This window comes from Polypterus senegalus, chromosome 5 (assembly GCF_016835505.1).
Source record: "Polypterus senegalus isolate Bchr_013 chromosome 5, ASM1683550v1, whole genome shotgun sequence".
NCBI classification, from domain to species: Eukaryota; Metazoa; Chordata; class Cladistia; order Polypteriformes; family Polypteridae; genus Polypterus; species Polypterus senegalus.
Genome location: NC_053158.1, coordinates 141,711,788 through 141,736,195, shown reverse-complemented (window position 1 = coordinate 141,736,195; position 24,408 = coordinate 141,711,788). Strand labels below are relative to the sequence as shown.

The 24,408-nt window shown below is 36.3% G+C and overlaps 1 protein-coding gene across 1 annotated transcript in view; it reads right to left on the bottom strand.

Moving 5' to 3' along the window:
- The window catches only part of LOC120529540 (leukocyte elastase inhibitor-like), a 47,370-nt gene that overhangs the window by 17,870 nt on the left and 5,092 nt on the right, over positions 1 to 24,408 (bottom strand). The window contains exons 3-5 of the mRNA XM_039753422.1: positions 9,287 to 9,424; positions 4,692 to 4,809; positions 2,167 to 2,309 (exon numbers count right to left, since the gene is read on the bottom strand). Of these exons, the coding sequence (XP_039609356.1) occupies positions 2,167 to 2,309; positions 4,692 to 4,809; positions 9,287 to 9,424 (399 nt within the window). The remainder of the gene's footprint in view (positions 1 to 2,166; positions 2,310 to 4,691; positions 4,810 to 9,286; positions 9,425 to 24,408) is intronic.

The following is a 24,408-nucleotide window of genomic DNA, read 5'->3' as shown; positions in this document are numbered from 1 at the left end:
CCACTAATACATTGAATGACTTACTTTCAGATGCAGCTTGTGCAGGTTTTTAAAAGTCAAGCTAAACCCTTAGAATAGGATGAGTGCGTAATAATTTTTCTTTGTCAGAAGCGTAAGTATTAAATAAAGAGCAGGATTAACCTCATTATCAGCAGAACTACTGACTTTCTAAGCAGGACAAGTTAAGGAAATGTATACAATATGAGCTCTTTAAGCACTGGATATTTTAATTTTCTTTCTTATTCAGTAAAGCAAGCACAACAAGACTATAACAATATGAGATATAGAAGCTTTAGCAACAAAAATAGCGGTAAATTTAGCATATCTGTGGGGGATCTTCTGCCAAAAAGGAAAATATTAGTACAGTGAATGCTGGCAGCAGCTGAGAGTTTATCTGGAGTGACTGCTTTCTTTCACTCTTGTTTTATATAACTCTCTCCTCTTAAATTTAAAAGTGAGTGCTGGGGTTGGAGAGCAGGAAAATGGTTGGGAATCAAAACTGACAAAAGGCACAGAGTTTCACCAAAGAAACATAAAATACATTCAGTTTGTCAAAAAAAACAAAAAACCAAACATATTCATTGCCCAGTACGATGATAGTAGTTTTTTTTTTCTATTTAGTCTCCTCAGTGGAGGCTCAGAGTGCTAATAAGTTTACAGTTAAAATTCAGTTACAATCTTTATAAACTAGAAAAACTGCATCATTGTCAACCTCAAAAGTACAGATTAGTAACAGTTACTTACTGTAGCACACATGGAGTTATCACTGCAACATCTAGATCTCTTTTAAGCAGCAAACAACTGAATGTCATACCATTCCAGCCTGAGGCATACTCACAAACAATCCCATGCTTATCTGTTGTTTCTTCAGTTAACTAACATGCACATATTTGGACGTAGGGGGAAACTGTAGCAACAAAAGAAACCCCACACATACACAAGGACATTAAAATGACACAAAAACGAATTACAGTACTTGGCTGGGATTCAAGTTTCATGAAGCTGTGTGTCACTACTGTGCCACCCTCTTTACTGTTGCGTGCATTGAAAAACTTGAATTTAGAAATGATAGTTCTAGGCAATTAAAAATAAAATAACCTATTACAGGCATTTTAATATGAAGTCTCAATTGCCCTTCGTTACTCTTGTGTTCTGGAGTGAATATTAACCTATTAGATACTAGCCAGTCATGTTCTGAACCAGCTTACTCTTAATAAAATGTCATGTTGAACAGGAGGCTATTCCAAAAGTGCTAGGCACTGAGCAAGATCTACCCCTTGATAGAGCACCAGTCATTCATAAAGTACATTCACACACATTCTAACAACGGGCCAGCTACAGAGTTACTACTCAGCCTAGGAAGCATGTCTGACTGACAGTTGAAATTTCTCTGTAGGTAATATAGTGCTTTTTTCAATATTTACAAATAGCTCAATTTCCCAAAGTAACAAATTTAGAGTATCTTCCAACGAGCAAGCTACATGTGTAGAATTTATTAAAACAATGTTTGTGTGTGTCCTGCGGTGGGTTGGCACCCTGCCCGGGATTGGTTCCTGCCTTGTGCCCTGTGTTGGCTGGGATTGGCTCCAACAGACCCCCGTGACCCTGTATTCGGATTCAGCGGGTTAGAAAATGGATGGATGGATAATGTAACACTTGTTATAATTGTTTTTAAAATAATTTTAATACAAAAGTGATCACTTTGTTTTCAATGGAGTGAAAATTGTTGAAAATAATGTATTTATTATATCCCTCAATTGTGGAAATATTTCTCTACTTTTGATTGCATAGGACAAATAAACCTAAAACTTTTTGCCTTTGTTCAAAAAGAGTACTCCTACATCTAAGGTACTTTCAGAAAATGGAACAATCCATTCTAGAAACACATACAAAAGCAAATTCTATATACAGTATGTGCACGTCAACATGAGTATGCACATTCCTGCAAAACTTAATCAAATGAAATTAGAATAAAGGCATTAAAAACAAGATTTACACAAAAGAAGTGGTACAGCTGAAATATAAATAAAAATAGCATTTACATTATTTTTAAAAACATGCTTATAAAGGAGATCCTATAAGTAAGTTTTGTTAAAAAGCGTGGGTTACCATAAACAAACCAGAAACATAAATACAAGTTTATAAGGTGCAGTAAGAGCTACTCACCCTGTTAATTCTAAATGGCATTACGTCCGTGTTTTTCTCATCAAATTTTTTGAGCCAATTCCCCTTAAAGTAGATGGCATTTATCAAAATCAATCTTGTCATAGAATTGATGGAACCTTGCTGTAAAATATCTTTAATTTTTCCTGTAAATAAAGTAACAGATCATTTTTATTTACATTAGTCATTAGTTTATTCTTTCCTTCATGCTCCAGAACAATTTATATATAACTTGTTATTAAAAACTGTTAAAAGTAAAACATTCTCCATTATTCAGTGTTATTCATGAAATATGTTGCGATACTAATGGTAAACAAAGTGTGGGTTTGTGTGTAATAATTGTTGTAAAAACAAAAAGATCAGAAGTTGAACATGACAAATGTACTGTAGAACATTATACAACTGTATTTCAAATAAATAAAATAGGTGTATATAATAATATAAAATAGGTACATATAATAAACTAAATCTTAATTCTCACCAGTCAAAAGCTTCAAGTGTTACAGGAGAACACAAACAAAAAATGCACAACTAAATTCTTTGGTCAATTCCAAATAAATAAAATAAGTATACAAAACAAAATCTCAATTCTCACCAGTCAAAAGCTTTCAAGTTTTACAGAACACACTAATTTGTTGGTCAAAATTAAATCTTAAATCTTAAATCTAAATCTAAAATATTTAAGTGTTGAAATTTTACAGGAGAACAAAAAGTTAATTCTTTGGTCAGTTCCAAATAAATAAAGTAGGTATTAATACAAAATAAAATCTAAAAAAAATTCTATACTGTATTCTTTCCTTTGTATAGATTGAAACCTTTTTAAATGATTGGGAAACAAACCATTAAATAAAAAGAAAAAAGCATTCTTTATATATCCTTAGTACAAATTGAAGCCGCTTTCAAATGTAAATGAAGGAGAAGATAAACAAAATTAACATATTCAGTCAATTGTGGTGAGCTTATGCTCCAAATAAAAAAAGAAAAGTAAGGAACAAGAAATTCCCATTAGTGCAGCAGCTCTTGCTTGGGTCTGGGACTGTGAAGTCTGGCATTGTGCATGCTGTAAAGAATGGCACTGCTTCAGATGGTGCAAAAGATTGGTGGTATTACTTGTCTTTGTGGGAAGATCCTTTTGACGCAATTTGCAGTGCATGCTACTCTGCTTCTTGTCGGACTTTAAATAGCCAAAATATCTCTACACTACTGAATTCCTTGGACCCTTCCTTTCAACAATGTCCTCGTCTTTTAGGCCTTGGGCTGTGTCTATTGAGGTGTCTTCTTTGGTAAAACTAACTTTTTTCTAGTTTTGTTAGCATTTTCTGTCATAATTTTCTCCATTATCTCATACCCACTCCTTATATACTGGTGTGCGTGGCTGCTGCAACCAAAAACTTAGCAGGTGTGCTGCAGCCAACTGTTAAACTCCGCGCTGTGTGCATCAACATAACCTGAAATGTCCGTATCTCTATTCCAGCAATGTGATTGGTTTGGCGCGGTGCTGTTCTCATTATCATTGACTTTTTGTGTTGTCTGTCAAAACGTTGATAGAATTAATTCAATTGGCTTTCCATCAACCATGTTTTATGTTTTGATTGACAAAGTTATTTTGTGATAATTATCTTTATCATTTTATTGCCCAGCTGTTCTTTGAAGCACAGGTAAATACCTGGTGTAAAGTTTAGTAAAGCTGAGAGAAATTAATTTTTGGGGTCTGATGCAAGGATAGGATGATTTTTGAAAAGCGGTAGTATGAATTATCACTTAACTTACTTATGATACCAGATAAGAAATAAAGCACTCAAAAACAATTAATTGATCCAGTTTATTTACTTTGCCTTAAATAACATTTTTAAATTACTCTTTTCAAATGAACTTCACCATTAATAATATAATTTTAGTTTAAACAGTTTCAACATACTCCAGTTTTCTTTAACTATTCAATAAACTGATTAAAAGTAGCTGAATTATTCCTAAAAATGTAACATCCCGAAAACTGTGCTGCACCTGTTAATTTTTGCATTTCAAACTTGTGCCACAGTCCCTTCCTTACACAAGATCGTCTGTTTCTCACTCCTCTCCCCCTCCCTTTCTTATACATGGCTTTGCTTGTCAGTTATCGCAGTTTGATTGCTTCGCTGGTTGTGAGAGGGTAGGTGATGTCATGGGGAATACTTTTACAATACAATAATACAATATGGGTCCTGCCCCACAGTTTACCAAACCCTGCTTTGCAGGTTTCAGTATAGTTCTCAATGTTTTCCAGTACATCTCACTATAATATTTTGATCATCCAATGGATCGAGACCAGCTCACTTCTAACGCATTGTATGCAGGTTCAGTTAAAAAGCCATCTGAACCTTCCTCACCTGGCTCTCCTTGTTCTGGAGGAGCTGCAATATTTAATTCATTGTCTTTCTAAGCAAACAATTCCCACAAGCCACATTGACAATTGATACATCTCTCTTCAACCAAATACTAATTTATATACTTGATTAGGAAAAAAATGGAACCGGGCACAATGTACTTACCTTCTGTCTGATTTTCAACCCACTCATTCACTTCTTGCATTATTTTTACTGCAGCTCCAATAAAATCAACTCCTACTAGGTCAGCATTATAGAATGTAAGGCAGTCAGCCAGAAACTCCTGTCGCAAAGCACAACAGACACATGTTCAGCTGTAATGTATTTAAATTGAATTTCAGGACTACACCCTGGAATTCATTAAACAAAAATACTATGAATAAGGTCCCTCCAATGTAATCTGCCTCCTCCTCCGGGCCATGTCCAACACTAAAAGGAAAGGACCATACAGTTTTACTGAAAAGAAAATTCCCCTTTATCAAATAATATATTCACTATTTGTGGTTGCAAGTCAGGGCAACATGATGGCACAATGTTCCAGGTGGGCTGCAGTTTTAAGCTCTGTGTAAATTTTACATATTCACACAGTATATGCAGTATATGGGTTTCTTTTCAGGCACTGTAAATTTCCACAAACATCACAAAAAAAAATGTATGAAAACTCTAGACCTGGTGTGATTCTGTGTACATGTCAGGCCTTTAATAGATCAGAACTCCTTCCATGTCAGTTGGATGATGCAATATTGGTTGCACCGATAAGAAAATGTACTGTTCATCCGAACACAGAGAGGGTCAGGATTAAACCCTGATAATGACCTGAAACAAGTGGAGCCCTGAAACAAGGGAACCGTGACTTAACAATGAATCAGCTGTAGTGAGTGGTCAAATTGACAATCCATGGAGTCTCACACTACAACCTGTCAGCTCATGGTCCAAGTTATTTACCTGGAAATTGATCTATGCAGATAGTGGAAACTTTGGCATATACAGTGGTACCTCGGTATACGTCCTTAATCCGTTCCAGGTCCTTGGACTTATACCAAACAGGACGTATAACAAACTAATTTTTCCCATAAGAAATAATGGAAAAATGATTAATCCATTCCCATGAAAAAAAATCCTATTGTTATTGGCATATTATACATTGATGGGGTTGTATAACATTTAAACACTGCTTAATACTAAAATACATAAATACAAAAGCAATTAGATGAAATAAATGAAAATGCCACCTTCATACTTTTCAACAATCAATTCAAATTTATGTGAAAAAACACAAAATTACGTTGTGACGATGCAGGTTTGCTGTATTCTCCCATCTGCTGTCTCGGAGCCCTTGAACCCTACACTGTCGGTAATGTTACCGATGAGCTTATAAGTGAGGCACAACAAAGCACGGGATGATGAGAAAGTGCAAAATGCTTTTATTAAAACAATCAACAAAACAAGGTGTTCAAATTAAAGTGCAGTGTCCAAAGTTCCAATAAATAAATCCATAAAATCAGAAGTGAAACGTGGAGTTTAAAAACAATAGAAAAAAAAAGTCTTCTTAAAAACGAGGTTAAAATACAGCATGACGTATTCTTAAAAAAAAAAAAAACACACAACAAGAAGCCTGGTGCCTTTTTACCAAGCGGCCCCCCTGCTTCCCCCCTCTGGGCTTCTCAACAGGGGAGTCGCCGTACTTGCAGCTGACCTTCACTCTGCCTACTTCAGCTGTTCAGTTCCCCCCTCCGATCCCTGGCTCCAGTAGGCTCCTCATGACAGCGACTTGGGATCCACAGTGACCTCCTTCCAGTCAATCCCGCTCCATGATCACTCAGCAGGAGTGACCACTACTACTATTCCCCGGGTGTCAGCCCAACACCCAGACTCCCTGTTCAGCTGCAACGCGAACCTGCCTCTGCGCTCGCGCTCTCTCTCTCTTCTGCTTCCTCCTTTCTCCTGCAACCTCACATCCGTTCTTTCTTTCTTTTTCCTCCCCTTCTAGCCGAGTCGCGCTTCTGTTTATCAAGAGGGCATGGCAGCTGAAATCCGCAGCCCCAGGAGCAATCACAGATGTGGATGGTCTGTCACCTGTGCACTTAGGTGAGAAACGCCCACATTGCGAGTCGCCCTGAGAACTGCTTCAGCCCAATACTATCCACTTGCAGAGCCACTATGCCCCCTCACCAAGCCACGAACGCGGTGATTATTTATTTTAAAACTGGCCTTTGAGAAGCTTTGGACCCGCTATACCACACACGTCAAAATTCACAGAGAGTTATTGCTCGGGTTGTTCACTGAATGCTAGCAACTGGTACACTGACGCTCGTGGGCAGTCGTGGCTTTGTCTCGAGAGAGATAAACAAGGGTAGCACGCGAGTCGTATTCCAAACAAAGGTCGTATGCCATGCAAACTTTTTCGCGTCCAAACAGGACGTATACCAAGTTGGACTTATTCCAATGCAAACTTATACCGAGGTACCACTGTACATTGAAATGACCTGTCAAGTGAGTGTAAGTAAGTCTTCCCACTCTGGTATTTTTTCTAAGTCTCCTTTATCCTTCCAGATAGTTATGGAAGTCTTCTATCATCATCACTAGCATCATCTCACTGATGCTTGCATGTAAGTAAACTTCACAAAGATCAACACACTCTGTTGTCAGTACAACATGACATTCTTACTGCACCATTCAGTAGTAAAAGTGTTCTGAAGTCACTGTGCCCAAAACCATCCATTTACCACCTTTTTACAGTGAACCCAAAATGTGTCCTTTAGTGGCAGTTATTTTGATGTTCCATGAAGGTTTTCATGCAAATTGGACCACTGTTATTATCAGGTTGTAAGGTTATCTTTAAAGTTTATATTAAACCATGACTCTAATACCCAAGGGGTGTTGCATACCCTGGAATTCAGTTGACTTCAAAAATCCTGTATCAAAATATGGCAAATATAAGACCACTTATTATACTTTTCAAGGAAAATGTGAACCAGCGTACAAATTTACCAGTATCTTTAAAGAATAGAATATGATAAAAATTATAATACAGTAATATTGTAGACAGAAATGCATATAATCAATATTGACTATGTCACTGTGGTCTGTGTATTTAATAAGCTTTCTACTCAGGTTATGTTGGGTACAGAAGGCAAACATTTTGAGGTAAGGTAGTTATGCTATCTAATCTTGGCTCTGGAAGAACGCCAATATGTTGCATGTTGATTGGCACAGGCCAAGTAAGAATTTAACTGGACTCTTTACATATGACAATAATGACCCCAAAACCATATAAACCTACTTCTTGGTTCAGCCTTTTTATGATATTTTATGCAATCAACAACATTTTCCCCATTTCTAACTGTGCTTGTTTCACCAATGGGACCCATCTCCCTCACTCTGTGAATCATGCACGATTCACAAAGGGGGAAATCCCTACTTTAAATGGTCTCCAAGGAACTTAAAAGTTAATACTGGGCCCCAAGATCTAAGATAAATGTTATAATCCAATGGATTATATGAAACTATTATTCCAAAATGGTTAAGAAGAAAAAAAAAAAACAGCAGCAATTGCTACCTCTGATGACATGCATTTGTTGATGTACTTATTTAAACTTTGTAAGCAGTGATGAAATTTTTGGGAGCAGCACACTGGCTGATAGGAATTGTAGTCCCCAAATGTACCAAATTTCTTGAAGATGGGCCCATAAGTAACAAAGACCGTTGGAAAGTTCAATATGGCGGCCGACACTGGTGTCATACCACCAAAATAAGTACGTACATCGGTTTCGGTTAGCGTAGGGAAGCCACCTACCAAATTTCTTGAAGATGGGGCCATAAATAAGAAAGTTCAACGTGGCAGACGTTGTCGACCGTTATGACCGTTGCGTGTAGAATTTCGAAATGAAACCTGCTTAACTTTTGTAAGTAAGCTGTAAGGAATAAGCCTGCTAAATTTCAGCCTTCTACCTACACGGGAAGTTGGAGAATTAGTGATGAGTCAGTCAGTCAGTCAGTCAGTCAGTGAGGGCTTTGCCTTTTATTAGTATAGATACACACGATAGATTAGATAATACTACACATGTACAGAATACATATTATATACTTCCTAAAAGGTATTTGTGTTTTTGCTAAAATGATCAGAGTATCATTTATCCTTTTACAATCTTAGAATTGTATTAAATATATTTTATAGCCCGTTAAAATTTAAAATAAAAAAGTATTTTGGAGTTAAAATTCAGGTCATCAAAAGAAATTGGAATTTGATATATCAACTTATTTTAAGTGTCCCTATTTTTAACGGATTTAATGCATTTTTTAGTAGGCTAGGTCTTTGCAAATAAAAATATACAATAGATCAAAATATAACATATCAAATCAGGAATCTGCCAAAAATGGGTCCAAAATATATCAAGTGTGTAATATATTTGAATGTGTTTATTTTAAAAGCTTCTTCTATAGTTTTATTATAAAATACCAGCTGTGCTTACCTATAGGTCAATTAAACAGTGTTTTATTTAATATTATTTAATTCTCACTAAGTGGTAATATGTATTGTTTTCAGATAGTTTCTAAATTGTGCAATGTCCAAGCAAAGATAAAAATACTGAAAACATTCCAAATGGATACATATAAATGCCAAATTAGGCTAAACTAAACCCCAGTTCACCAAGTAGCTTATTATTTGTAAAAGCATATTTGTTTAAATTTACAGCATTTACATCAAAAACAAACAAACTGATGACTTTTTATGTATAATTTGACTGCAAGCCACCCACCTTTTGAAAGTTGAAAGTCTTTTCTCCGTACAGACGGTTAGCTAATTTCAGTTTATAAGTTGCTTGTGGTTTATTGATTTCATTATTCAACTCCTGAAATCCAGAATGAATTTTTTCTGTCTTGTCAAAATGAAGTACCTGCAAAATGAGATACAGGGGCTGAGCTGGTGGTAAAGAAATTAGTTTAAAATAATAAACTATAAAACATTCAAAACCTACTGTTCAAGTTTTACAAATTACAGTACTTATAACCTAAGGCAATGAATATCAGTCTTCTAGCAGTCACTGAATGGTTCACTTTTCATAAAATATTGCTGGAACCTTCTAATCATCTTTGTACTCTCTCTTGTATTTTACCAATTTCAGCTAACAGCCCATAACATTTATATAAAATATAAACTGTTTTCGTCCCATAGTTCACTAATTTGCATATTCACTGTGAGGGATGCATTTATTCCACAATTTAATTCAGGGTTGCAGATACAGTTAATAATAAATCTAACAAAAAGTGTCCTGTGGTGTATTAGCCTTGAAGGCCCCTCTTGTCCTTCAAATAAACATTTTTAGAAGGCCAATTTTACACCTTGGCCACACTGAGTGTTTTGAGAGATACTAAACACAGTGCCAACAACAACTTATAGACCGTTTACTGCAGGGCATTTTTCAGTTCTTATACCATAACTCCATTTCTTATTACTACTTTCTTTTTATGATTTCTCAATTAATTCTGGAAGCTACTGTGCTGAGGATGACTGGACTATCAAACATCTCCATTACATATTGCACTATTCTACCTAACATTATGTCTTTATAGGATTAAACAAGAGAATCAAATATGTTTTGTATATAATGAACTTTGAGTTAAATCAGTCTCTCTAAAATCCCAAAAGCTCACTCATTCTATACAGATTACATTCTAACATTTTCCAGTTTCATTCAAGTTTTCATTCAATACTCCTTCATTCAATCCACAGTAAGCCGTCTCAAATGGATACATTTATGACTTCATCCATATTACACTTCTCAGAGTACACTGCAACCTTGATCCCATTCTGGATCTGATGTAGATGAATCTGTTTTTATTCCCAGGCCCATTGCTAAAGATGGAATTGATAACTTCAAAAAAAAATCTAATTTCTAATACTCATAATTGTAGTTTGACTCTTTTTGTACCTTGTACTAAATGATAAAATATGCCTACAGTTTTAATTATCTTTAACAAAGGATAGAATTTGTTACAGACAGCAAACTTGTTCGCCAGGTAGTAAATTGGCCCTTGGTACTCTGAGAAGATACCAGGGTCATACCTGTGTCCAGGCTATTTTAGCCTAATATTAGTGATGAGCCAGCAATTTCAGCTAAACTGCATTTTTTGATTAGCAAAAAGAATCAGAAAATTATGGCTATTAAGTCACAAGTTAAATTTGCACAACTGAGGTAGGAAGAATGGTGTTTTAATATACGAGGTATAATAATAGCTTTTTTTTCTCCCTATATTTTCATTTCATCTGTGAGAGGATTACACCTCCCATTAGGCAGCAGTAGTGCACTGTACCTGATGGGAGACGGCCTGATCAGTGCAACTTACACATTGTTTGAATGGAAAGACTGCAAGTAGATTATTTTTCCTCATCTACTTTGTACAACAATTTTATTAACTCACTGAACTGCAGCTTTCACTTAACAGAATGCCTTTTTGACTCATTGTTGGTTGCCCTTAGCCATATTGCACTGCCAAAAAACATTATAGCCCCATTTATTTTCATCAAGAACATTTCTGAGAAATCAGCGGGCCCATCTGGGGTGTACAGAATTGCTAAACTCTTAAGGTTTCTTTCTTTCCATTGCAGTGAAATGAATTTAAGTGTCAATTTCCCTATTATTGAATATTGAGTAATCCTGTGGCACTGCAATACCCACTGGCGCCAAGTCATCATGATTTCTCACTCTTTACAGCAATCTTTTTGGTAATTCACAGTCCTTAAAAGGATTGCTCAATGTTGCTACAGAAGCTGAAATTCTTTGTCAGGACTGACATTTTTCCAGGCTCTGACGCTGCTAATTTGCATGAAGGAATGGCTTGCCACATCTGTACCATCTCACATATACTCCTTTTCCCACGTCAGTTTGATGATGGCCGTGTACTTCATATTCCCAGATGTGTGACAAACTCTGTGACTCATTTTTAAGTTAGTTTATATTATTCTTTTTACCTAACTGAAATTACTGGAGCACCAACAGTTTATTCAGATGTCTATTATCTTCTTCATCACACACAGTGGAACAATATAGCAGCTATGCTGTCAGCCATGAGTCACCATTTAGGAAAAGAAATATATATTGATAGAATATGCATTTGTAGTCAAACCATTTTGTGTTTATGTGATTCAAACAAAGTAAAATGATGTGCAAATGTGGTCATGTGTGAGCCGGACAAATGGGACGGAGATTCACACCTGGGTACCAGCATTCAATGGCACTGCTTTTGACAATATTAGGGGTTCTTTCATGCATAGAAAGGAAAAGGAAAATATCATTAATCATGTTTTCTGAATACAATTTCAGAGACACAACAGCATAGGCATTTGCCATGTAGTTATTTAGGAAAAGCCATGAAATGATGGGATCTTGACATGCACACTGATGAAATAATTCAAAATTGAAAAATGCAGTGTCCACTGGTGTCATCAATGGCACTTCTAGTGTTAAATATGGTTTAATATGCTGTCTAATTACAGTTTGTCACTTCAAGTTTCACATTCAAAGGAATAACCTATCAAATTTTGTTGGGCTTTTCCAACTATTTCACAATCTTTTTTGGAGCCATTATACTCTAGATCAGTAGTTCTCAACCTTTCTAGTGCCACGACCCTTTAATGCAATTTCACATGCTGTGGCAACCCCAACCATAAAATTATTTTCATTGCTACTTCATAACTGTAATTTTGCTACTGTTATAAATCGTAATGTAAATATCTGATATGTAGGATGTATTTTCAATGTTACAAATTGAACATAATTAAAGTGTAGTGATTAATAACAAAAACAATATGTAATTATATATTGTGAAATATTTATTTCAAATTACAAATAAATGAAATTTTGTCTTTATGACTAATGTTTATTTTTGTTTTTCTTCATTGTGTATTGAACTGTATTCGGCAAATTTGGCTCCAATCATAACTTGAACAATGTCTTTGGCCGCTGAAAACAGTAAATCTTCAGCAATGGTGTGAGGTTTCATAGCTCTGGCGATTCTGAGAGCCACCAAATATAAGCTTCAACGGCTGCTAGCTTTTGTTGGTGGTACTTGCCGCCAGTGTCAAGTCTGGCTTTCTTAACTTCATCAACTTTGTTAATAAAATACTGGGCATCCTTGGCAGCAAAGCTCGGATGCTTGCTATCAAAATGACGTTTCAGTTTGTTTGGCTTCATAGATTCGGCTGATAGAACTTCATTACAAATAACGTATTGCAGTTTCTCAATTCCTGCTGTAACTATTGAAGTAAAACCATATTGTATAAAAATGTCACTATATTTTCTTTTCTTAACATTTTTCTCTACATGATCCATTGTCATTGGTTGTTTTGCTAATGAAAATATTATATAACAATAGCTTCAATAACACGGACTATAAAACGTTTGTTTATACTTTACTAATTAGAAACGGATGTGATTTCAATTATGTCATGAAGTGCGTAAATCCCCGCAACGGCGTGATGTTACGTAACGTCGCGCCGTTCAATGTACAGTAATGTAAACAGTTAAAAAGAATAAAGGCACGACAATTAAAACTTTGAAATTATTCTGATTCAATTGTCTGCAACATCTATCCTCAAATAACAATTATAGTAAAAAACTAGTAACTACCAATGGAAAAAATTTGTACAATAACAAGTTTTACACATTAGAATAGACAAAACACATATTTCCAATGGTCTTAGGCGACCCCTAGCAAATCGTCATTCGACCCCCGACGGGGTTGAGAACCGCTGCTCTAGATAATCCAAGAAGACATATGAGTAAACACACATGACAAGGTGTGTGAACCAAAGGACATAAACACATAAATACACCTCATTCACATCAGTCTGCAGATCCAGTTCCATCACTTGTGACAGGCTCCTGCAAAGGTAGTCTGGGACAGGGATTGCACGTCATAGATATTATGCCCTGCACCAGATATCCAACTATGATCCTTTCCACAATGACTGTAAAACTTATAGGATGATAACACTAGCAACACACATCTGAAAATCATCCCAGACTATCCTCATATATGCAAAAAATTCAGCTTCACAAGATGAAAAAAATATTAAAGGATTTTTCATATACATGAATTTTCATAAAACAATTGTTGGTAAAGCAGAGAAGGTTATGCTGTGTAAAAGCATACTTTGTGTCATAAACATTATAGACATATATCACATCTTTAAACCAATATTAGACTTAATTTTATTAATGCTATGACTATGGATTATGCACACCACAGTTCACCATTCATGTTGAAACTACTACATTTCTCTAGCTGATCCCTTAGACCACATAGTACTTCCATTTACAATGCTACTACAGGGTGGTCCAGATCTAATTATGCAATTTTCATTACGCTATAACTTATTAAGTTTATTACATAGCCTGTATTCAACTGAATGGAGGACAAGTGGGACATTACATGGAAAATCAGTGAATTACTTCAATGTAAGTCCGTTTTCGTTTATTACAAGATATTTCGCACAATTCTTTTGTCTTGTATTGTTTTCCTGCATTGCATTAAAAGTTGCATAATTAGATCTGGACTCTGGATCTAGATCTGAAATTATATGTGCAACATATGTCAGCAAATGGTCAGTAATAGGAATCACAGGTGCTCATTTATATCAATCAAACCATGCATACATACCACAAAGGCTACCACCATGCTAGAAATTAAACCTGGCTCAATTTCAGATAGTAAAATGAAAACTGATACATTATATACACCCTGCAAAGTAGAAGTGGTTTGAGAATGCATGTCTATATATGAAATGAAGGGATTGTGTTAAAAAAATGCTTTAGTTTCCTCACATTTTTATGCAATCGTTTTCTTCACCCCACTGAGTTAAAGCTGAATTAAAGCACTTCAACTGCATCTGAGTTGTTTCATTTAAAATTCATTGTGGTAATGCTCAGAACCAAAATTAGAAAAAAGTTGTCTCTGTCCAAATATTTATGGACCTAACTGTATATATACTGTATGTACATTACATATGATACATTATACATACATTTCTGTTCCTGCATTGGCAGCAGGCAGCAACACCCTTGCTGAGTCTATTTTTAATTATTCAGCCATTTATAACTGTTGTAAGCATGTAGTACCTTGACAAAATATTCAATAATTCAATAATATTTGGAAAACAACACAAATAAAAAAATTTTAATGGTTGAAATATATTTTCACAATATATAAAGGGATAATAATCAACCATTTAAAAAGAACAGTGGTAAAGACTTCAAATCAGTAAGCCTTAGAAGTTACTGTACTGAATTATCACAGGAAACAACTCAAACTCTGGTGGTTGTTTGAAGAACTGAAAAGACTGAAAAAGGAACACTTACAAATATGACAATGAGGTTATGCAACAATGCAGCACCTTACAGCAAAGAGCTACTAAACTGAATAGAATGAATAATTTTATGCCAAAAATATATGGACACTTTTGTAGCACCTCCCATAATATACAGTGGAACCTCAGTTCACGACCATAATTCATAAACCGATTTGGTTGTGAACCGAAGTAATTTCCCCCATAGGACTGTATGTAAATACAATTAATCCATTCCAGACTGTACGAACTGTATGTAAATATATTTTTTTAAAGATTTTTAAGCACAAATATAGTCAACTACACCATAGAATGCACAGCGTAATAGTAAACTAAATGTAAAAACATTGAATAACACTGAGAAAACCTTGAACAACAGAGAAAACTAACACTGCAAAAGTTTGCGCTATAGCGCTACGAACCGCTCGCTAAAAACACTTTTTTTTAAAGGGTTTTAAGCACAGGGAAAAAAATGAACATTTGAAAAATCCGTAATTTAATAAGCCACCAAAAAAAGTGACATTGCAACAATGCACGCTACGAACCAATCGCTGTAAACAGAAGTGAAGTGGAGGTTAAAATCCAATAGAAAAAAGTCTTCATTAAATACGAGGTTAAAACAATGCTTGGATCTGTCTCTTTAAAAACAAGCCTGGTGCATTCTTTAACTGCCTTCTCGGCCTTATGCATCCAGCCGTCTCTCTCTCTTGTGTGTGTCACGTGTGTATGTCTCAATTGCGCGCGTGTGTGTGTGTGTGTCTCTCTCTCTCTCCCCCGCGCGTGTGTATGTGAGTCTGTCTGTCTGTCTGTCTGTCTCTCGCTCGCACGTGTGTGTGTGTGTCTCTCTCTTGCTTGCACATGTGTGTGTGTGTATATGTGTGTCTCTCTCGCTTGCGCGCACGTGTGTCTCTCTCTTGCGCTTGCTCACTGCACAGGGAAAGCACAGGGAGAGACTGAACACGTGCGGAAATCATCGGCGCACACAAATTGAAAGGGAAAATGGCTTGTTTGTATACCGAGTCTGTGGTCATGAACAGATGCAAAAGTTTGGCGAACTTTTTGGTCGTAAACCGATTTGTACATGTTCTGAGACATTCGTGAACCGAGGTTCCACTGTACTAGGGAGTTTGTGGTTTACTGGGTCACACTGCTTGTCAGTACAATTTTCTAATCATCATCACCATACAGTAAAGATTAACATCCCGTAATCCTTTTTGAAAACTTATGAACAATCTTAACTAAAATAGGATATTCATTGCAACACAGCTTGTCAAGTTCAAGTTTAAAATTTATTGTCATATGCACAGTAAGGAAATAGGTTTCCCTGTACAATGAAATTCTTTCTTTGCTGTCCACACCAAATGACAAAACCAACATATAAAAATAAACATAAATAATAAGTAGCAGATAGATAACAAGTAACAGAGATAGCATAAAGTATAAAAACAAAAGTATAAAGTGTAATGTGCAGGTAAGTGTGTGATGGACAAGTCAAATACAGTTGTGTGAGGTAAATAGAATGAGGTGAACCATGGTTATAAACTCCAGTCAGTTGCAGACCTTCAGAAAGAAAGAGTTCTTTAGCCTGGAAGTCCTGCATTTCATACTTCTATACTTCCTGCCTGAGAGTAAAAGTGTGAACTGATCGTGTTGGGGTGGGTGGGGTCCCTGAGGATCGGGTCCCCGAGGATCGAGGCAGTTCTCCTGCGGACACTGCTGTTGTAGATGCTCTGCAGAGAGGGTAGTGGGGTCCTGGTGATCTTCTCAGCAGTCTTTACCTCTCTCTGCAGGCGTTTGCGGTCCATAACAGTAATGTAGCCGTACTACACGGTGATGCAGCTGTAGAAGTTGCAGAGGATCTTAGTCGACATACCAAACTTCCTCAGCCTCCTCAGAAAGTACAGCCGCTGTTGAGCCCTCTTGACCAGCTGTGTGGTGTAAAGTGTCCAAGTGAGGTCCTCACTGATGTAGATGTCCAGGTATTAAATGCTGCTCACCCTCTCCACTTCAAGCCCTCAGATAAATAGTGGCCAGTGAGGTCTCCTCTCCTTCCTCATGTCCACTATCATCTCCATTGTCTTGTCTGTGCTGAGGGTGAGGTTGTTGTCCTCACACCATGACGCCAGACTGTCCACCTCCCTCCTGTAGGCTGCCTCATCCTCACCAGTGATGTGTCCTATTACTGTGGTATTGTCTGAACACTTTAGGATGATGTTATCTTTGTGGAAGGTGACACAGCCGTGGGTGAACAGGGTGTAGAGGATGGGGCTGAGGACAACATTATTTATTAAACTAATACAAAATATCATCAAGTTAAGATTTGAATTACTACTATCTCACACTACTTGGTTACTTACTGCATGTGTCTATGGTACCCTGGGTGAAGAAAAACTTTGTAGTGTTTATATGAAATGTACTCTTCCCAAGCTTCCATCAGTGTCATGTGTTCTATTTGATGAACCCACTTTAAAGTAACACCTGGCATCTACTGTACTTATTCCCTTTATAATTCTGAACACTTCTATAGTGTCACTCCTAAATCTCTTCCGGTTTAAACTGAAAAGGTTCAAATCCTCACATTTTTCAACTCATGGCATGCAGTTCTTGTAATCTGATAACCAAAACTGCCCACAATATTTCATATGAAGCCTCACAATTGAGTTTTGTACCTTAAGAATCACTTACCCTTGATGCACTTCACATAGCATACCATGCAACCCAACGTACTATTGGCCTTTTTAATTGCTACTGTGTTTTAAAATGTTTTTGCAGTTTCTTTTAATTTCTGTTCTTAAAATGAGTATTAAACTAATTTTTGGTAAATGGCAGCTTTACTCATGGCTCTTGCTACTGAGAATTACATTAAAAGCTTTAGTCAGATGACCTAGACCAGGGGTACTCAAAGTTTTTGAATGCCGGTCCACATTCAGTTCGCCACCAATCATCAGGGTCAGCTATAGCCAGGTTTACCGTGTAGGTCTGTAGGACTGTAGGTGTAGGTCTGTAGGAGGCTAGTAATAGATTCAACGCAAATGATAAAATTTTTACAGAAGTCCACTGACTGGAAAAAACGTCCTCACCGTGGGTCTGTTTTGCTAGTGGTAGTAATGTCAAAAACGCTTCAACAAAATTATGGCCATCAAAAAATCTTGTGAACACACAGAGTTGAGACATGTCAGTTTTATCAGTGGATTCATTGCACGCAAGGGCAAACAATTCAGCCTGTTTAAGATATATTAACTGACCACCGACATTGTCAGAAAGGTCATCTGCACGACGACTAGCAGTACTGTCTGATAATGGTATCTGCTGAATCAGTTCAACACATTTTTTGTCGCTAAACAGAACCGAAGAAGCAGACATCATGCATTCTTTAACAACCTCTGCATCAGTAGATGCTTTCTTATGTCTGCCAAGAACCCAAACAATGCGTAGCGAAGCTTCTGTAACATTTGATTTTCTGGTGGTCGCTTTCGTCATCAGCGATGAACTCGCTACTAACGACGACTTACGGGCGTCGATCTTATGCGAACGGAGCTCTGACTTTGGTGGATAATTCGATAATTGTAGTACTTGGCGTGTTTCGTCTCAAAATGTAATTTTACATTGCCGCTTTTAATCACGCTTACCTTTTCCAGGCAAATAATAAAACAACAATAGTTTTGTTGCTTTTATATTCTGACTTTTGACTTATGCAGAAGACAATCGCGGTCCACCAAAAACGTCTTGGCGGTCCGGATTGTGGACCGCGGTCCGCCGTTTGAGTACCCCTAACCTAGACACTTCTATTCTGAATTATATTGTCTTGTATGCATCCTTATACTGTACATATAGATTTTGTCAAACTTTCAATTGTTTGTTTTTCCACATAATATGGCACAAACCTACTGTATGGTGTCAGTTGTAACAAGTGTATTTTTAGTCAGTTCTTTGAAATCCTCCACTATTGCAATTGTTACAGAGCACTCACCACAACATTGTATGAAGCATTCTAAGAATCCATATTGCAGAAGGGTTAAGGCACAATGTTGGATTCTAAGTGTAGTCTGCTAAAAAATCAGTAAAGTAAGAAGTACAATTGGATCAGTAAAGAAGATATCCAACAATAGAATTTGGTCAGATGATACTAGCAGCATAAATAACACTCTCTCCTGTATTGTTTTCACGGGAATGTTCTTGTTATTCTAAAATAATATGTGTATTTCTTTTCCTTTCAGTTTTCTCACTGAACATGTGTATGGGGTTGTGTGCAAATTCTCTAATTTACCTGGTGTGCCACATGGAGAGAGTTTCATCGAAGAGATGTTACTGCAGTGACACACTTTAGCCAAACCAGCAAATGGAAAAATTACTTGACATTTTTTTTTACTGCATGTTTGAATAAAGGTTTTAGTGTCCTTAAGTAAGCAAAGTACAGCTTTTAAACATGTACCATAACTACAAACTAATGGCAAGATAGACAATTTGTAGTGTATATTGTCAAAACAGTTAAACAATTTAGGTTATTTCCTAGTACTGCTATTTATCAGTGAAGACACAAATTATAAAAGTCTAATTAATTGTTCATAGAAAAATAAACTAACAGTAAAAAGACTGTAATTTAAAGGTACCTTATCAGCATACAAAAGAATCATTTAATCAGTTCATAAAGCCATCAAACAAAACAGTAAATGATGTGAAACAGAATTTTGCACAGCTTAATTGGAATGTATTGTAATCCGTGAAAAGCTTTATACTGATAAAGTCATCTAGGCCCAATTTTCCACTTTTCAACAGTTACGAAGTTAATTTTCAATAAAATGTGTTCATCAAATTACACAAATCAGATGACACATGATGGAGTCTACTTGCTACACAGAAGGAGAGAGAGATAAAAAATAAAGATACAAGGTTCAATTGAAACTACTAAAAGAATTTTTGGTGCATCTACTGAAAGCAATTCGTGCATTAAAGTAAGGCTTATTCTGAAAAATAGTATACCATAAAGTACACATACTGTTTGTCTCAGGCACCAAGGTGTGGTTAAACAAGACACATAAAGGATGAAAGCATTGAAAATGATTAATCATTCATATAGACATAAAGAAAAAATAATCAACTGCACATTTAATTAAGCCTCACTTGTTTAAAATATGAAATTCCTTACATTTATTTTATTTAGTCCATTCTCTAGTCTCATGACAAAATTTGCCATAAACAGCCCATTGGATATAATCACTTTTACATAGCTGTCATAGAAATTTCATCACTTAAACAAGAAGTCTTCTGATCAAACCACAATAAAGAAGGAATGAAAAAGGGAGGAAAACACAAAGGGAAAATAATAAAAATGGAGAAAAATAACCATAATTTCTCTCTAGATTTCCCTAATCTATGGTTCTTGCCCTAACTGGCATAGCTGTTCTCTTACCTAAGCTTCTGCTAGACACCTAATATTGTCTCAATTTTCTCTGAATTCTTGTCTGTATTCTGTAATAATATTAGATTAGGCACATTTTTGTGTATTTTGGAAGTTTTTGTACCTGTAGATCACATTTCTGTTGTTTACTTGCCATTTTGATCTCGTTGTGAAAAGTTAATTTTGGCGAACATCTTTTTTTTTTTTTTTTTACTATTTACACATGCCTTTGATGCCATCACACTAATGACCTCACAGTGGTAACTGTAATAGTTTCAGTATTCAGTGTTCTTCAGCGGATAAAACAAAATGTTTTGTTTAGCGTGGTTAGCTTACTTCCAAGTAAGCTTTAGTGCTAGATTTTTTGGTTCCCTGACCTTTGATTTTTGCCTTGCCTTACGTACAGTATTTTATCCATTTTGACTTCCTGGTTACCCCCAACTACATCTTGTTTTCATTACAGTCTTCTAGGGCCTCATGTATAAATGGTGTGTATGTCGCTTCCACCCTCACTTCAAGATGTATAAAAAGTAAACTTGACATAAAGAGACGCACATTGTCACAGCAACCTCGCACCATGCGTAAGCAAGTTACTGCTCAGTTTTGTAAATGACCCACCATCAAAGCAGTGCTACTGCTTCTGTGTGATGCCCCTTTCTTTTTTTACATTTGCATCCATGGCATGGGATTTATCAAATACACCGAAATTAACTGCAATAATTTACAAATTTAATTTACTTCATTATAATTATTCTGTAACAATATAATGCTGCACAGAATGGCAAAATTATTTCAACTGCCATAGCTGCTTTAGTGTTGTTAGAAGACATTGAAGCATTAAAGTCAATTTTAATTTCCAAGAGCTATCCTCTGGGAGCTGTCTGCTGAACTAGTGATTGTTTTCCAAAGACAGACTTTGAGGAATTATGCTTTCCTGCTCCTTTGCAAGTTCTGTCCACCCTCGGGTTTTTAGCCGCAGGAACTTTTCAGCATGGACTTGCTGACCAGTTGGGTATTTCACAAACATCACTGAGTCGCATCATGCCAGCTGTATGGAATGGTATTATCTAATTGTCAGCCAGATATATAAGATTTGCTTACATTGTAGTTGAACTGACAACTATCAAAGCGCAATTCTCAGCAATGCCTGGTTTTTCAAATGTATCGGAGCAGTCAACTCCAGAACAGCATCCGTCAACACACAGCCAGATGGTCACCCAGCGGTTTCTGCCTGGTGTCGTGTTCTCAACACGGGGGTCAGCATTTGTAATATTATCTGAAACTGAATAAACAGATGATGGGCTGCAACTTGCCTTTTCAGATCAACTTTAATATCTGACCCCATCTTTTTTATTTTGAACACCGTGCAAGTTTCTGAACTTGAACTTTTGAGTGTCTCCACCATGCTGTATCACTCCATCAATTTCCTTTTGTTGCTTATAACACTGTTTAAGCCAACAAATATATGTTTTTCCTTGCCTCCACTTTGCATTCAGTAAAATTCTTTTTTCCACATTTTTGACATTGTCTTTTAACAAAACACTGAACGGAAGGGGCTATTTATATTGATTTGCATATTCAAATTATTCAAAAGTCAGGGGGGTCAGGGTTGGGCTGTAGGTGTGTGCATGTGTATTAAAAATCATGTTGATTTATAAAGGATATTTGCATGGAACTTTGCTTATGCTCAATTTTGTATGTACAACATGTTTTAGTGTGAATTCTATGTAGTACGTTTTAAACATGAAGCCCCTGGTCTTTTGGGAATTTTAATAATCCTCAGGCAATTAAATTTCTCTGTTAACATACCAAGGGATCATAAGAGACCCCAAGAAGATGAACTTTGTTGTGGAATTTATTTGTCTCAGTGAGGAGTAGAAAGAAATTAAACAGCAGATAAATAAATGAACTGCTACATTTCAACATGTGCTTAATGAAGTAACCAATTTGAAAAAAGATGGGAAAACTGCTTCCCGAAGTGCTAATGTTTCTAAACCTAACATTGGACATCCTAAACAGTTATATAGTGACCATAAAGATTTCCGAGGATTTATAAACCAATGTGAGATGTGCAACAACACGCATTTGCAAACAATGAAGCTAAAATGACATTTATACTTTATGTGCTTACCACCCAGCCACAGGGGATACATAAACCAGCGTGTTTCTTCGTTCTGGTCCCAAGTAATATTTGTAAGTGGCTTACAAATAAGCCACTTGAGTAGGCACCTTTGTTATACACTAACAAACAACCACGAACATTTAACTTGGGAAGCTTTTTTGAAAGTCTGCACTGATTTTTGATGTTACAGACAGAACAAATATTGCTCACAATACTGGGGAATAAACAGGTAGGGTAATTCATTATATCCTTTAAACCAGTGACTGCTGATTCAGGCTGGGATGATGCCACTTTAATCACACTTTTTAGGAGTGGTTTAGCAGATGAAATAAACATGAGCTAGACAAGTACGATCTGGAAGATAAATTATATGAGGTACTTAGCTTAGCACAAAAGATCAGTTCCCACAGTGAGGAACTAGTGTCAAAATAGGGGCTTTTATTTTGCAACCCTTTCCAAGACACTGATAAATTACAACCTTGTGCCTTCTTCTCAAGAAAAAAAGGTATACTTTGTAGCAGGATTATGATGTCAGTGAGTAAAAAAGTTTGGCTATTAAATTAGCTCTTTTGGAGTGGTAAATTTGGTTGAAGGGGTCAGCTCATTAGTTTCACTGACCATAAAAATCTTAACTGTTTGCAGTTGAGTTAAATGTTAGAAGGCTCATCAGGTTATATGGTCACTATTTTCTTAATAGATTCAATTTTGTGATAACATAGCAACAATGGGAAGGCAAAATGAAGGTGTCTATTTTATCTTGATTGCTCAAGCCAAATGATATGGTCACTGAACCTGAAAATGTTATTCCTTTGAGAACATTTCCAGGGCTATTATAGAGCTTCCTGATTTTATATAGATTCAGTCTGCTTGGTCACCCTCACTATAACACAATTTATAAAAGAACTCATCAGGACCGGGAAAAGTTTTTTGTGATGTACAATTAATTCACTTTTTAAAAATAATTGGTTTGATGTATTGTTCCTCACTGAGTCCTCATATAATATGTGTAACTTGATCCTCAAAATGTCTCGCTTTCAGTCCTAACACAGCTCTATGCTGCCTGTTTTTCACTGCTGTGATCCCAACTCAGAGTTACCCACTCTATCTGAAGTCTTGAGCATTTTACATAATAGTTGGATCAAGTCTTGGGAACAACTGGTGGCGGCAGAAGCCAGTATCAAGTTTTATGTAGATAAGAAAAAAAGTCACTATCCAGCTTTCAAGGTTGGGCAGAAAGTATCGCTTGCGAATCAGGATATCCATCTTAAGAAGCTATCCTGTAAACTTTGTCCTTGGTATACTAGAACCTTTTTTAATTGTGAAAATGATTTCTCCAGTGAAATATTGTTTGGCATTCACACTTAAATCTCACTCAACATTTCATGTTCCTTATCTCAAATCATTTTATGAGAGTCATTTCCTGTAGTCATCTACCACTAAGTAGCAGATTCAGAAAATTCTCAGTGCAAGACAAAGGTGTCTCAGGGTGGACTACCTGACTTACTGGAGAGTTTATGGGCTGGAGGATCGCTCTTGGGCACCTGTGCATGATGTGTATATTGCCTGTCTGTTGGACCAGTTTCATTGGTGCTTTCCCTCCAAACCTAATTGTTACACCCAGATTGCACGCCTTAGTGGGAGGGTTAAGTAAGAGTATTAGTTTTGATGCGCATGTTTTTTGTGTATTTTGGATTTTTTGACCTGCTGATTTTTGTTTCCATTGTTGACTGTTTTAGCACTGCTAAAACACTTTGAGCTACTGTTTGTATGAAAATGTGCTATATAAATAAATGTTGTTGTTGTTGTTGTTGTAGTAGATATTGGATAATGCATTGTTTTCACAATTTACATGACACTGTTAGAAGTGTAATGAAACTCTGATTCTTGTATCAGCTGTGTTGCAGTGGTAATGCTATAAATACACAATGGTTCTGACATTCATTGTACCTTGGTGGATAAAACAACATTTGGTTTAGCATAATTCGTTTTTTTTCCAAGTAGATCATGGTTTTTT